This window comes from Macrotis lagotis, chromosome 7 (genome assembly GCF_037893015.1).
Source record: "Macrotis lagotis isolate mMagLag1 chromosome 7, bilby.v1.9.chrom.fasta, whole genome shotgun sequence".
In the NCBI taxonomy this organism is placed as follows: Eukaryota; Metazoa; Chordata; class Mammalia; order Peramelemorphia; family Peramelidae; genus Macrotis; species Macrotis lagotis.
Genome location: NC_133664.1, coordinates 43,787,591 through 43,800,132, shown reverse-complemented (window position 1 = coordinate 43,800,132; position 12,542 = coordinate 43,787,591). Strand labels below are relative to the sequence as shown.

The following is a 12,542-nucleotide window of genomic DNA, read 5'->3' as shown; positions in this document are numbered from 1 at the left end:
GATGGCATTGAAGACTTTTTGATGTCTTCCCTCACCTTGCCGCAGGACACCGACACGTTATCTTTGTAAGACTGAGGATAGCAAATAGCAATACTTTCATCAAAGCAGCTTTAAATACAGTATGAAAAATATGGGGATTTTTTTTTTGTGTTATACACTAAATACATTCATATCCTGGAGGGGCCAATGGTAAATTTCATTGCTCTGCTTGGGGGCCATCCTTCAGAGCAAGAACAGCTCCAAATTAAGCTACTCTAGGCCTCAGAGGATTAACTACTTGCTAGTCCCTAGAAACTTCTCCAACTTGTTTTTTCTGCCAGTGTCTCCTTCATTCCACAATGAGGCATTGCAAGTAGGCCTTTTGTGGAAGAAGCCAGATAGCTAGGACTTTTTGAATTTAAAGTAAATACATTTTGAGAAGCTCCTATAATTTGAACCACAATCATTTTGAAGTTATAACAAGCTGCTCTCAATAACGTTTTAATAGTCTATTACTATCACCTTGGATAAGTCACTTCCTAAAATCTGTTCATTTTATAAAATTGGGATAATTTTTGCAACAGTCTGGAGACTTACTGTGTAAGATTATATGTAAAGGACTTGTCGAGTCTTAAAGCATTACATAAAACATGAGCTACTAGTGTCATCTCCATCACTGATCCTATATTTTATAAAACTGAAATCCCTATGGCATTTAATCTTGAAAAAATGAACTGTAATTGGCAAGTTCTACAATTAGTGCTTCTTATAAAAAACAAAAGAGACTTGCCACTCATCATGCTACTAACTTCCAATACTGTACCTTACCTCCAGTCAAGCGTGGGTGCTCCAGTTGCTGAGATCTAAGCACTATAGCTGTTGTTAAGAGAGTAAGTCATGTCAAGGGGGAACCCTTCATTTTTAGCTTTATGGACTTGTGCCCAGATTTCTCTAAACACAAGCATGGATAGGTGGGTCTATGCTGACAACTGGATTATTCTGCTAGACTGGCTTCAATATTGCATTAAACCCTAATCACTACTATTCTTTTGGAGGAAGGAGAGATTCAGAGAAGACTTTTAATCAATTCTTTTGCTTTTTTTACAATGTGTTTGAGCTTTCCAATCTCAACTCAAAACTGTTTTAACATGATTTTAAGTTACAATAAAAGTTTTGGATAAAATACTGTTATTATTACTACTACTACTACTACTGCTACTTTGCTTTTTAGGTTTTTGCAAGGCAAATGGGGATAAGTGGCTTGCCCGAGGCCACACAGGTAGGATTTGAACTCAGGTCCTCCTGACTCCAGGGCCAGTGCTCTACCCACTGCACCACCTAGCTGCCCCTACAATATTCTTTAAAACATTTGTGTTTTCATTAAAATAAAAAAGGTCTACTTATCGCTTACATGAACGATTCTGACAAATTTAAAAATAGTGTATGTGAACTACTGGGACAAAGAAGGCATTCCTCTAAAGAAACAAAGTGACACAGTAGAATGAATTAAAAGTTTCTTTAATTCTGAACCATTAATATAACTGCATTTTGTCTTGGAAGCATCTGTATCACAGCAGGTTACAACAACTTTGGGATAAAAGGCAACTGGTAAACTGTCCAATACAAGGTTTCAAATACCAGTTCTTACTGGCCCCTACCCAGACATATCCCAGATAAAATTTTTGATCAAAAACATGAAATAGATCCACCTGCTTATTTTAAGCATATTAAAAAGGAAACTAATCGGACCATTTCTATTTGTCTATTTTATACAAAAAGGCTACACAATGTTACACTTTATTCAGAATACAATTAGAGTGATTATGAATTAGTTAGTGTTCTACACCATTACTCGATCCTTAAAAATCAGAAATTGCTGTAGCAGTATCCACTATAACTTAACACTACGAGACTTAAAAAACTAACAGTTACTGCCCCCAAAAAAAGGAAAAAAAAGGAAAAGCTACTGTCAAAGCAAGCAAAGTCAGTACCATTACAGAGATTAAAAAAAATAATTTTAACAAGCAAGGCTAGGGTTTGATAAATTCCATCTCGTGATCCATTCTTGTGCATCTTCATTTCTTGAGTCACTCCCAAAATCCATTGGTATCGTTACTCCTCGACCAAAAAGGACCAAAACAAAAAGCTTACTTCAAGTGTTCCCATAGGAAACTCAGCGTGGTTAGTGTCAGGCACTTTCTGAGATGCCAGCCCACCCCTCGAGCCCTCTCAGCAACTCTACAGGCCAAGCACAATGCAAGCTCACTCAGACAAGACAGCTGTGTGTAGAAAGAGAGAGGCCGCTATTAATGTTTAAAACAGCAAATATTCCCCATGAGAATCCACTGCAAAACACTGAGCTACAAAACCCTGAAGGACCATGGAATGAGCAGAAACCAGAGATCACTCACAGTCACACCCTTCCAGGGACTCCTCTGCTACTGCAATGGTCACAAGGATGCTGCAATGGCTCCCTCCCTACCAAATGAATCCCACAGAGGGGGGGTCTGGAGGGAAACTATTTTACCCAAATGTGTAACTTCTTACCTAAAGGATGATTTACAGGTCAGTATCGAACCAAGCCAACTGATTACTGTCACCTGGAGGCAACCCATCCATAAGGTCCTGGGCATGACCCAGATCTGGAAGTCCATCAACTGGGTAATCAGCACCTGGGTGGTGGCCACCCATCTCATGTTCCATCATTGGGTCCATACCCAAGGCATCCTGGCCATAGCCACCGGAGTGGAAAGAACGATAGCTAGGGTCTAGAAAGGCAACAAAGGAAAAGGAGGAAGAAAAATAAACGTTCACACTCAAGTTAGCAATAACCAAAGACAGCAGTGACCTGCGTCTAAGACAGGCTTCTAGTAGCTCAGTTCAGTGCAATGTAGTTTTAGCAGGTGTTCGTTCCAGTGTTCTGATGGAGACTGTGCTGGCAAGCCTCAGGCAGGTCAGTCTATATCCCAATTGCCCAGACTTGTTCTGATTTCCCAAATGGGTGATGGGGAAGGAAGAGGAAAGGGGCAGAGAACCAACTATGGCACAAAAGTTACCAGTGACAATGTTCACCATCTACCTAGGGATCCCTAAAAGCTGCTGATAATTTGGGACTGGCCACTGGTTGGGGAACCCACAGATAAAGTTTCATGGTCATCTAGTAAGGTCTCCTTTTTTGGGGGTGGAGTAAAGGGAGATGATAGAATGGGATTTCCAACAGTCAACCTATTCCCCAATATAAAAGCAAATAATGCCTAGAAAAACTATTAAAACCAAGTACTTAAATCTTTTTATTCTTTTCAAAAAGCTTGTTAGATATAGAATACAATTAATCTAACAATCTCTCATCTGAATTAATTTGAAAGTTAAACCTTTAGAAATAACAATTAAATGACTAGTACATCTTTTATAATTCCCCACTTAACTATTCATATTTCAAATATTTTTTTTCGAAGAAGGAAAACAAGGTCATTGTCACCAAGAATATATCCAATCATCTAGAATAGGACTGTCCAATCTTACTTTTAAAAGTTTTTATTGAAACAATAGACAATATTTTGATTTGCCGTTTTAGTGAAAGCTCTGCACTGTGGGCCTCATGCAGCCATGGGCCTCACTTTGAACAGTCCTGATCTAGAATATCTGAGCACTGTAGCACATTTTTTCTACTTCTCTGTTTTCAACGTTCTTGTAAAGGGGCACACTGCCACAAGATAATACCCTGCTGCCAAAATAGTGGCTAACAAAATAGCAGTGTGTGTGTGTGTGTGTGTGTGTACACTTAATTTGTCTCTTCTCCCTCAAGTGAAGCGGCTAGATCACAGAAAAATTTTATAATCATTTAATCCGAAAGATTTAAAACTACTTTAGCCACTAGATGCTACTGGAGGAGAAGAAAAGTTTAGTTTCCCAAGTTGTTGAAATGGTTCTTTTGATTTAGGATTGGAAATTTAGCTTGATTTCAAATTTGCCAAGTACTTATACAAGACACACATACCATCCTGACGATAACCCAGGGGCTCTCCTTGGGCACCAATGTCAAGTCCAAGATCAGCAGTCTAAAGAAAAAGCAACAAGGACAAACAAGACTTACTCCAAACAAGCCAAACAAACCATTTTAACTAGAAAAGACACATTCTCTGTCCAGTGAACTTTAAGATGTCCATAAAGCCGTAACACTCCTCTATCAGTGAAATGGTTCTGAAAGAGGCTTACTATTAAAAATCTGGGTGTTAGCACCTTTCAAAACACTTTAAGGTCTACAGCAAAACAAATAGGTAAAAGAGTAAAGTTCTAATACTGGTGGAGTCAGGCAATACCTGATGTTTTGGCATTCAAAGCCACTTTCCCTACCTCTTCCAAGTCTGGCATAGAGCCCCTTCCCTCACCTCAGCCTCTGGTCCTCCTGTCCTCCCTAAGGCCTTTTCCTAAATCCTCTCAATGTTTAGCACTCTCTGTAGCCTCAAAAATCATCTTTTCACTACATTATTCTGAATGGACTCGATGCAAAAGCATGCATTGTCCCTCATTTTTTGGTCTGTGTTATGAAGGGAAATGCCAGGACCCCTTGCTGAGCTGCACTACCTCATTCCAAGTCATCGGTTCGGTTCTGAAGAGGGAGCTTGTCAGTTCAACTGAGAGACGCTTCTTGTAGTCCTGTGGCTTATCCTCAGACATCCGGAACAACACTGCAGCTGCGTAGGTAGCTGGGAGAGAGGAGCAGGGAGCATCTATCAGAGCCTGGACAGGTGAAGAGAGAAGCCTCCTCGAGTCCCTGGCTCCAGCACTTACCTACACCCTCGTTTCTCGAGTGCAGTAATTCTGTGAGAGGAGCCGTGGCCCCTTCAGCTTCAATTGCTTCAGCGGCTTCCTTGTCCTGAGCCAGTTCACAGAGCACCCCCGCAGCCACTCTCTGGATATTCTCAATAGGGGAATACAGCAGCTAAGGGGGAAAACATATAGCTCTGTTATCTGAATTCAAAGAGGGAGATGGCCACGTGCTCCCCTGACATCACCTACCTGCACAAACAGTGGAATGGTGTTTAGGCCCCTGATGACGATTCGATTGTGGACATCTCGTGCAAGGATGTGAAGGGCTCCGGTGCAGCCTTCCACAATTTCTTCCATACGAACTCCCTCCTAGGGAAGAAGGCAGAGATGAAGCATTCTGTAAAGCTTGTCTGTTCCTCACTGATACCTTAAGAAGAACTCGGTAGGCTGATATCCCACCTCTCCCCCACTGAAAAGGAGCTAGTTCTTCATCATTTATTCTTGTAGAAAATCTGATTTTCCCCTAATTCATTACACTAACTCAGAAATTAATCCAAAGGCAAAGTCCTTATACTCAAATACAAATCTATTTCTGCACATGCCAGAGATACATTAGATCACATAGATGGACTCTGACAAGACTATAGAAAAGATACTTCCAGAATGATTGGTCTTCTCTGTAAGAAAACAGAGGGGGAAAAAACTCATCAAAGCAAAACCCTTTCTCAAACTTTTTTCAATTCTTCCTAAAATCCCACTCACCCACCTATTTGGGGGATGCTCCACTTTAGACAGGAAAAATTAAATCTGTCAATAACATACCTTTATCATTACTGTTAATTGCATAATTGGCAATTCTATTATTCTAGAGTTTTTTTTATCTAGCTTGTGGAGTGTTCAAGACCCTTTGTTTCTCTACTGCCCCAAACCTCTGGAATTTTATATATTTCATTAGCAAAAAAGGATTAGCAATTCATTTTGTTTCTGTAACCATTTAGTAACCTCCATAACAAAGGCTTTGCAGTGAAGTTGTGAAGAACTAGCCCCCACCAACCTATGTGATCAAAAGGTCAAAATGAAATGACTAATAAAATCCTAGATCTGGAGCTGAAGGAGACTCTGGAGATCATCCAATCCAATTTCCAAGGAATAACTTGCCCATGGTCATCCAGGTGGTAAAATCATCAGAGGGAGACAGAACTAAACTCAAGTGTCCACTATACCAATGATGAATCAACAAAGTACAAGTGAATTTAATATTCTAGTGAGATATTATCTAAGTTAAGAACTTGCAATCTATATTCCCTACAAGGCTTCCTAGAACCAATACATTTCTTTTTTAGAATCCTTTTTAATAAAGTTCAATCTTGGAATTAAAGCAATCCAACACCTCTTTAGAAAGACCCATTTTGAGGGGGTACAATTTGAGACCACAAATTAGACAGGAAATGTAAAAAGGTCTCATTGGAGAACTTTGCTTGCCCATCCAGGTTGTTTTGTCTACTGGCTCATTACTGACACAAATTATGTTCTGATTTTTTTTGAAATTTTCTTCCAAGAAAATTATTTATATGATTCCTCACAGGCCCAAGTTGGAGAATACTTTTCAAATGGCACAGTGTTTTTTTCAGATACGAAGTCTAGGAAATGAAAAATGTAGAAGGATTATCTTAATTTACAGTAAATTATTGATGAATTTCCTATTACCACTGCCCATCTTATTCTGCCCAACATTCAGGTCATTTTATTGCAAATTTGCTTTTTCCTTTCAAGAGGGTGATAACACAAATATTTCTTACACGTTGATCTTTAAAAAGAGACAGCAAAGAAGTAAAGTTAATTATTAAAGAAACAGAGTGCTTTTGGGTTCTACTATTGATGGAAGACTCAAAGCTGAAAAACAGCCTTGTCTTACCCCACAAATTTATTAAGGAGGAACTGAGGCACAGAGGTGAAATTACTCTAAAGTCACAGAGGGAGCAAGAATAAAGCAAGCTGGGATTTGAACCCAAGTCTTCTGATTCTAAGTGCAGCACTTTCTCCAGTATCAACAAAAAGTCAGTCCATGAGTACAAAAAGTGTCATGACTACCATGCATAAGGGAAAATAGAAATAGTATGGATCTTAACATTTTATTTGGGACTTTATTCTTTGTTGTCCAAATGTAATGGTGAAGCTGTCTGTTACATTTAAAAGTCTACACACCACAAACTGCTGCTGGGTCCCACCCATTGAGGTCCGGCGCTGGGTGTCCTGGTGCGCTCTCACCAACAACTGAACTAACCGGGGAATCGCACCCTGCTCACGTAGAGGTGCGTGATTTGCTGGGCAAAGGGCAAGATTTCGGATGAGACCAACAGTAGCCTGCAAGAAAGGAGAAGAATTAAGGAACAAATTAACTACCTGTGTGTGCCTCCCCTTCCAAGATCTATTAAAAATAGTAAAAAACAAAACAGGCAGTAGCTGAACAACTGCTGTTTAAAATGAAAAACCAAAGACCCTAAGAAACACCTGCTAAACTGACTAGCTTAGATTAGAAACCATGAAGATTCTAAATTTGAATATCTGTATAAGGATCCTCACAGCTAAGCACTCATTCCAAGGCCCCTCGTAGAGGGCTTTACTCTTCACAAGTAGCAGTGATGAGGAGACTATACCCTGGGTCACACAGCCAGGACTTGGAAATACCATTCCTCTCAAATGACCTCTTCTTGTTCACACAGCATTGTTCTTGGGCAGACAGCATGTGGCTAGGACTAGAAATGGGTCTTGGGATTCTCTACCATGGTTCTATTCTGTGCTATCACGGATACTTCAACTGACTGACAACACAGAGGTTCTCACTCTGCAACAGTTTGTGCTGTTCTGTGATGACCATTTACCTTTATCAGAGGCCAATGAGATGGCGGATGTAAAAGCTTAACCACCACGGGGAGTCCATAATGTAGGCGGACAGCATTTTGAGCCATTTCAGCCTCCTGGTGTCTGCTGGTCAAATGACGAAGTGCACAGATGGCAGGTTCAGTGATATCCTCCCTATCACCAGCACGAAGAACAGTGCGAACGAGAGCTTCAATTCCACCAACTTGGCACACCATCATTTTGTTCTTGTAGTTATTGCAGGTGAGGTTAGAAAGGATGCCAGCGGCACAGGTGACAACATTTATATCATCTGAGCCTAAAAGCTGAACCAGAGTCCCTAAAAGACCTTCCATTCCTTCCTATGGAAATGAAAAAAATGGGAGAAACTTAGATTTCATCAATCAAGAAGCCACAACTCTACTGCTGACAAGCAAAGAAATTACCTGTTTAGTTGCAGCGTCTGAAAGATTCCTAAGAGTCCAGAGACAATTCTGGACAAGACGTTGACTTGGATCTGTAAGGTGAAGTCCTAAAGCTTGCATTCCACCTTGAAAATAAAAATAAATTTGCTGGACTTTTAAGAATGTAATATTTTCCCTACTGAATGTTAGTAGAAAATCTAAGCAACTAAATTAGCAGTCTCCCTCTGAACAAATTACCCTCTCATTCCATCATCTCAGAAAAGGGAGTTATCTTTTCCCACCTCCTTTAGAAAAGTTCTTCATTTAACTCCTGTTATTTCTATGATAAAATAATTTTCTCCAGTGAAAGGCTAAAAAATCCTCCCAATCTATCTCATTTTTGGTCAAAAAGAAATAGGACCAAAAAAAATAAAGTATGAATTTTATAGACAAACAACAGAGGACTATTTAGCAATTCCACAGTGTCGGATTCTTTATCTCAAAGCTGCTACTTCTGGACTTGGCTCACCTGGCATCCACATTTTTTTCTGAATTTCAAGTAAGAGAGCGAGATGAAGGAAAAAAAGTCATTGCTCTTCTCTTTCCCCTCCCTCCTCCCATTTTTTGAGTATTTTTTTTTTCCTGGGCATCTCTACCACCAAAATACTTTTTGGCTAACAGAAATCTCTTCAATTTAATTCTAACAATAAGAAGGTGGCTTATAGAATATAAAATGCTTAAATGAGATAGCATCCAAAACCTCAACAGATCTTACATTATAAATAATATAATTGGAAAGGAATATAAGCATTATCTTATATCTAACTACATAATAAAACACGTTAAAAATTCATCTGCCAATTTTTTTTAAGCACCATGATCTTCACATTCTTAAAACTTGATAAATTCGTTAAATGAATAAAAAGTAGGGCTCAAATAATTTTAGGAGTCATTTTTATTATGAATGACCTATAACTTTGCTCTCAGTGACAAAAAAATAAAGGTGGCAAATAGAAAGGATGCTATTTTACCAAAAATTCTGTTTTTCAATTTCTGGAGGCTCAATTTCTACTTGTATTATTATATGAACAATAATTTTAGAACACCCTTAAGAGAATGCTGTCAGAGTTGTCAACTGGTTCAACCTTTCTGGAAATAACTTGGAATTATGCAAGGATAAGTCATTCAACTACTGATATTCTTTGACCAGAGACATTACTACTGACATATTCCTCAGGGTTAATGACAGAAAAGTTCTGTATAAATAAAATGTTCCTGTAAACAGAAGAATGACCAAATGATAATATGAATTTGATAAAAGTAGTATTACAGTGAAAGAAAAGATGAGTATAGGAAGTCTTGTTTGATGTAATAAAGTAAAGCAAAACCACAAGAACAAAACTCCCAATGATTACAATTATGTTGAGGTAACCCTAAAAAGCAACCAAATTTTTGAATCATAATGAAGAATCTCCATCCAGGAGAATAAGGAAACAGCCTCCTCTCAGGGTAGAGGTGGGGATCATGATACTGTCAGATGTGGGCACTGAGATTTGCTGTGTCAACTGGTCTGGTTTAAATGTTTAGCTTTGCTTTAACTAAGGATTCAAAGGGGGAGTTTAAAGGGAAATCTAAAATCAAAAATCAGCAAGAACACTTGTTAAAAGCAACAGTTGCAGAAACCCTGCCCAGACAGTGTTGGCTGGAATATACTTACCAGCTTCCACAATAGCTGGTTTGTTACTAGAGCAGACAGACAACACCTTCAGTACTCTACTGGTGGTCCACAGGAGTTTTTCATAGGTATATGTTCTCATTATATTTACCAGAGCCTGGGGTCCACCACTAGCAAGAATGATCAACTAGAAAGACAAAATATGTGTTTTTAACTGCAAAAGTCAAATAAATGTAAGATATCCCAACCATCCTAAGGTATCCCTATTCAGATCATACTCACTATTCAAAAATGTTTAAGAGGTATTATCAATTAAAAAAAATGCCTAAATCTAATGAAAAAATTCTGTATAACTATTAGATATTGTTGGTGTCTTTTTTTTTCTTAACTGTTTTTCAGGATGGATTTTTCTATCAAGTAGGAGACTAGAAAGTGATGGTAATTAAACAAACAGACCTCACTCCCCAACCTGGCCAATGGCCCTTTGGGTGGATTATGGCCAATATAATCAACACAAATAACAGATACTGCTATGTTTTTCCAAGACTTTGAAACTTTAAAGTTTCCCTCACTCACATCACCAAATTCTATGAAGCATTATTTGCTATGCTCCTACCTACTCTCAGAACTTCATACACAGCTTTTCCTCCTGCAATCCCTTGAGCTCACATTTCCCCATAGGAAGCTCTCAAAAAATTGGATTTACCTTGCTTTCCTGATTGCCATAAGCCAAAATCTGAAGGCAGTCTGTTGTGATAGCCAAGAATTTAACATTTGTTTTGTTGAGCAAAGCAACCATTTTCTGCAGTCCACCAGCAAGACGCACTGCCATCTTGGCTCCTTCTTGATGTAATAAAAGGTTGTGGAGAGTTGTGATGGCATAAAACAACACAGAATCCACTGGGGAGCTAGAAAGAAAACACAATCTTATCAGTACTCCTAGATCACCCACAGTAGTTAATTTCTTTCTCCACCCATAAAGCACTGGCTCTCAGGTTACCTTACCCGAGCATTTTCACAAGGGCAGGAATGCCACCAGACTTAAAGATAGCCAATAAGCCTTCACGGTGATGGGAAAGATTGTGCAGTGTCCCAGCAGTACAACGGGCTGTTTCTACATCATTTGTATTTTGCATGGTGCGCACAATGGCAGATACCATCTGAGGAGAGCGCATGATGGCATGTCTGGAGGCTTCTTTCTTAGACAGCTGGTGAACCATGACTGCAGCCTTATTAACCACTACCTAGAATAGAATGTAAAAGAACATTGCTTTGGTTCTTCAATACTGTGATAAACATCAAACTTTGGAAGAAGTAACCTGTTTCTTAAGCATTGTGAGTTAGTCTCAAAATGAACAGTCCACAAGGGTACACTGATGCTCCTCACCTGATCCTCATCATTGAGCAGTTTGGTCAATTCAGGAATTGCGCGAGTGGCCAGTTCGGCATCATCCTGGTAGTTAATCAGATTCACCACGGCGTGCTTTAGCATCTGAGAAGGTTCAGCCAAACGCTGCACATTGGTTGGATGAGCTGCATCAAACTGAGTGGAAGGGATCTGCATGCCCTCATCCAGTGTTTCAGGGAACATGGCGGCTCGCACTCTCTGTGCTCGGGTCATGGCGTACTGCCCATCGATATCTGAAAAATATCAAGTCAAAACACAGCATTTATTGCTCAAAATTCAACCTCATTGACTAAGGTGAAATTTGAATCCCAAAAGAAAATAAACCCCCTTCCCTCACCCCAAAATGTAAGCCATTAAAACTATCAGACCCTCCACCTTTAACTGAACAAGCTTCTCTCCATTCCCAAAATGACTTGGACTTTACTTACCAGCCACCTGTTCCTGTGTGAAGGACTGAGAAAAGCCCTGTTCCCACTCATATAAGACTTGGGTTGTATCCACATCTTCCTCCTCAGGATTTCCTTTGCCACTCAGGGAGGGAGCTGTTGTTGTGGCACCAGAATGGATTCCAGAATCAAGGTAAGACTGTTGCTGCCAGTGGCTAACAGCTGCTTTTCTATCTGGCTCCATTGCCATGTCTAATTCCATCAAGTCAGCTGGAAGAAATAAAATAATAAGAAATATTATAACCATTTAAATATTTTACTACAAATCAGAAAATATTTGTGATTATGGCCCATTGAAATTTTTTTCAAAAATAAAGTCTGATCTGAAAGACAGCCAAGAATAGAGTAATAGCCAGGATCAGCTCAGTCATGATGTGTCAAGTCCTTGGGAGACCACCTAACAGTTACTCACTGAATCAATAGAAGAATGGCTGTATCCAGGCTCCAGAAGCAGTCATCCAGACTGTACTCCTGCTGGTGGCTTGTTTGTTTGCTATTTCACCAAGCCATTAGTACTGGTCAGCAGAAAATGGAGAAAAAGGCAGCCTGACAAGTAAGCAGGGAGAGAGGAAAGCAAGGGGATCTGAGCCAGACTGGGTTAATGGAAATAAAGCAGAGCCCCAAATAGAGTGAGTGAAGACTTATAAAACAAACCTTGAGTGGCCATTGTCCTTGCAGTGTTTTCAGAATCGTAGCCTATTCTCCGTCACAGACCCTAAAAAGTTAATTAAATGCCATTAGCAATGTTTTTAAAAAGCAATTATGGTGTAAATTTAACTTGAAATATATAAATAATAAATTACTAATTATTTCTAAATAACCCCAGCAGTCCCTCCACAACATATTCTTTGTTTTATCAGATCTTAATTAAAACAACAAGCATTTATCAACAATGAAAGACACACTATTCTAGGTGCTAGAGAACAGTGACCAAAAAACCCCCCAACAAAAATAAAAACCCCAACAGTTCTGCTCTCAAGAAGCTTTATATTCTACCTCGG

At 39.3% G+C, this 12,542-nt stretch overlaps 1 protein-coding gene across 2 annotated transcripts in view; it reads right to left on the bottom strand.

Moving 5' to 3' along the window:
- Positions 1–1,481: 1,481 nt before the first annotated feature.
- Positions 1,482–12,542, bottom strand: part of CTNNB1 (catenin beta 1) — a 37,533-nt gene continuing 26,472 nt past the window's right edge. Inside the window, exons 2-16 of one of the 2 annotated variants that reach the window (XM_074195882.1) lie at positions 12,196–12,256; positions 11,524–11,751; positions 11,075–11,328; positions 10,693–10,931; positions 10,394–10,595; positions 9,730–9,874; positions 8,055–8,158; positions 7,632–7,970; positions 6,955–7,113; positions 4,999–5,118; positions 4,771–4,921; positions 4,564–4,685; positions 3,977–4,037; positions 2,527–2,747; positions 1,482–2,258 (exon numbers count right to left, since the gene is read on the bottom strand). In XM_074195882.1, the coding sequence (XP_074051983.1) occupies positions 2,539–2,747; positions 3,977–4,037; positions 4,564–4,685; positions 4,771–4,921; positions 4,999–5,118; positions 6,955–7,113; positions 7,632–7,970; positions 8,055–8,158; positions 9,730–9,874; positions 10,394–10,595; positions 10,693–10,931; positions 11,075–11,328; positions 11,524–11,751; positions 12,196–12,208 (2,346 nt within the window). In that variant the 5' untranslated portion in view covers positions 12,209–12,256 and the 3' untranslated portion in view covers positions 1,482–2,258; positions 2,527–2,538. Of the gene's footprint in view, positions 2,259–2,526; positions 2,748–3,976; positions 4,038–4,563; positions 4,686–4,770; positions 4,922–4,998; positions 5,119–6,954; positions 7,114–7,631; positions 7,971–8,054; positions 8,159–9,729; positions 9,875–10,393; positions 10,596–10,692; positions 10,932–11,074; positions 11,329–11,523; positions 11,752–11,953; positions 12,160–12,195; positions 12,257–12,542 lie in introns of those variants that run through there. The other variant, XM_074195883.1, reaches the window with a different exon arrangement.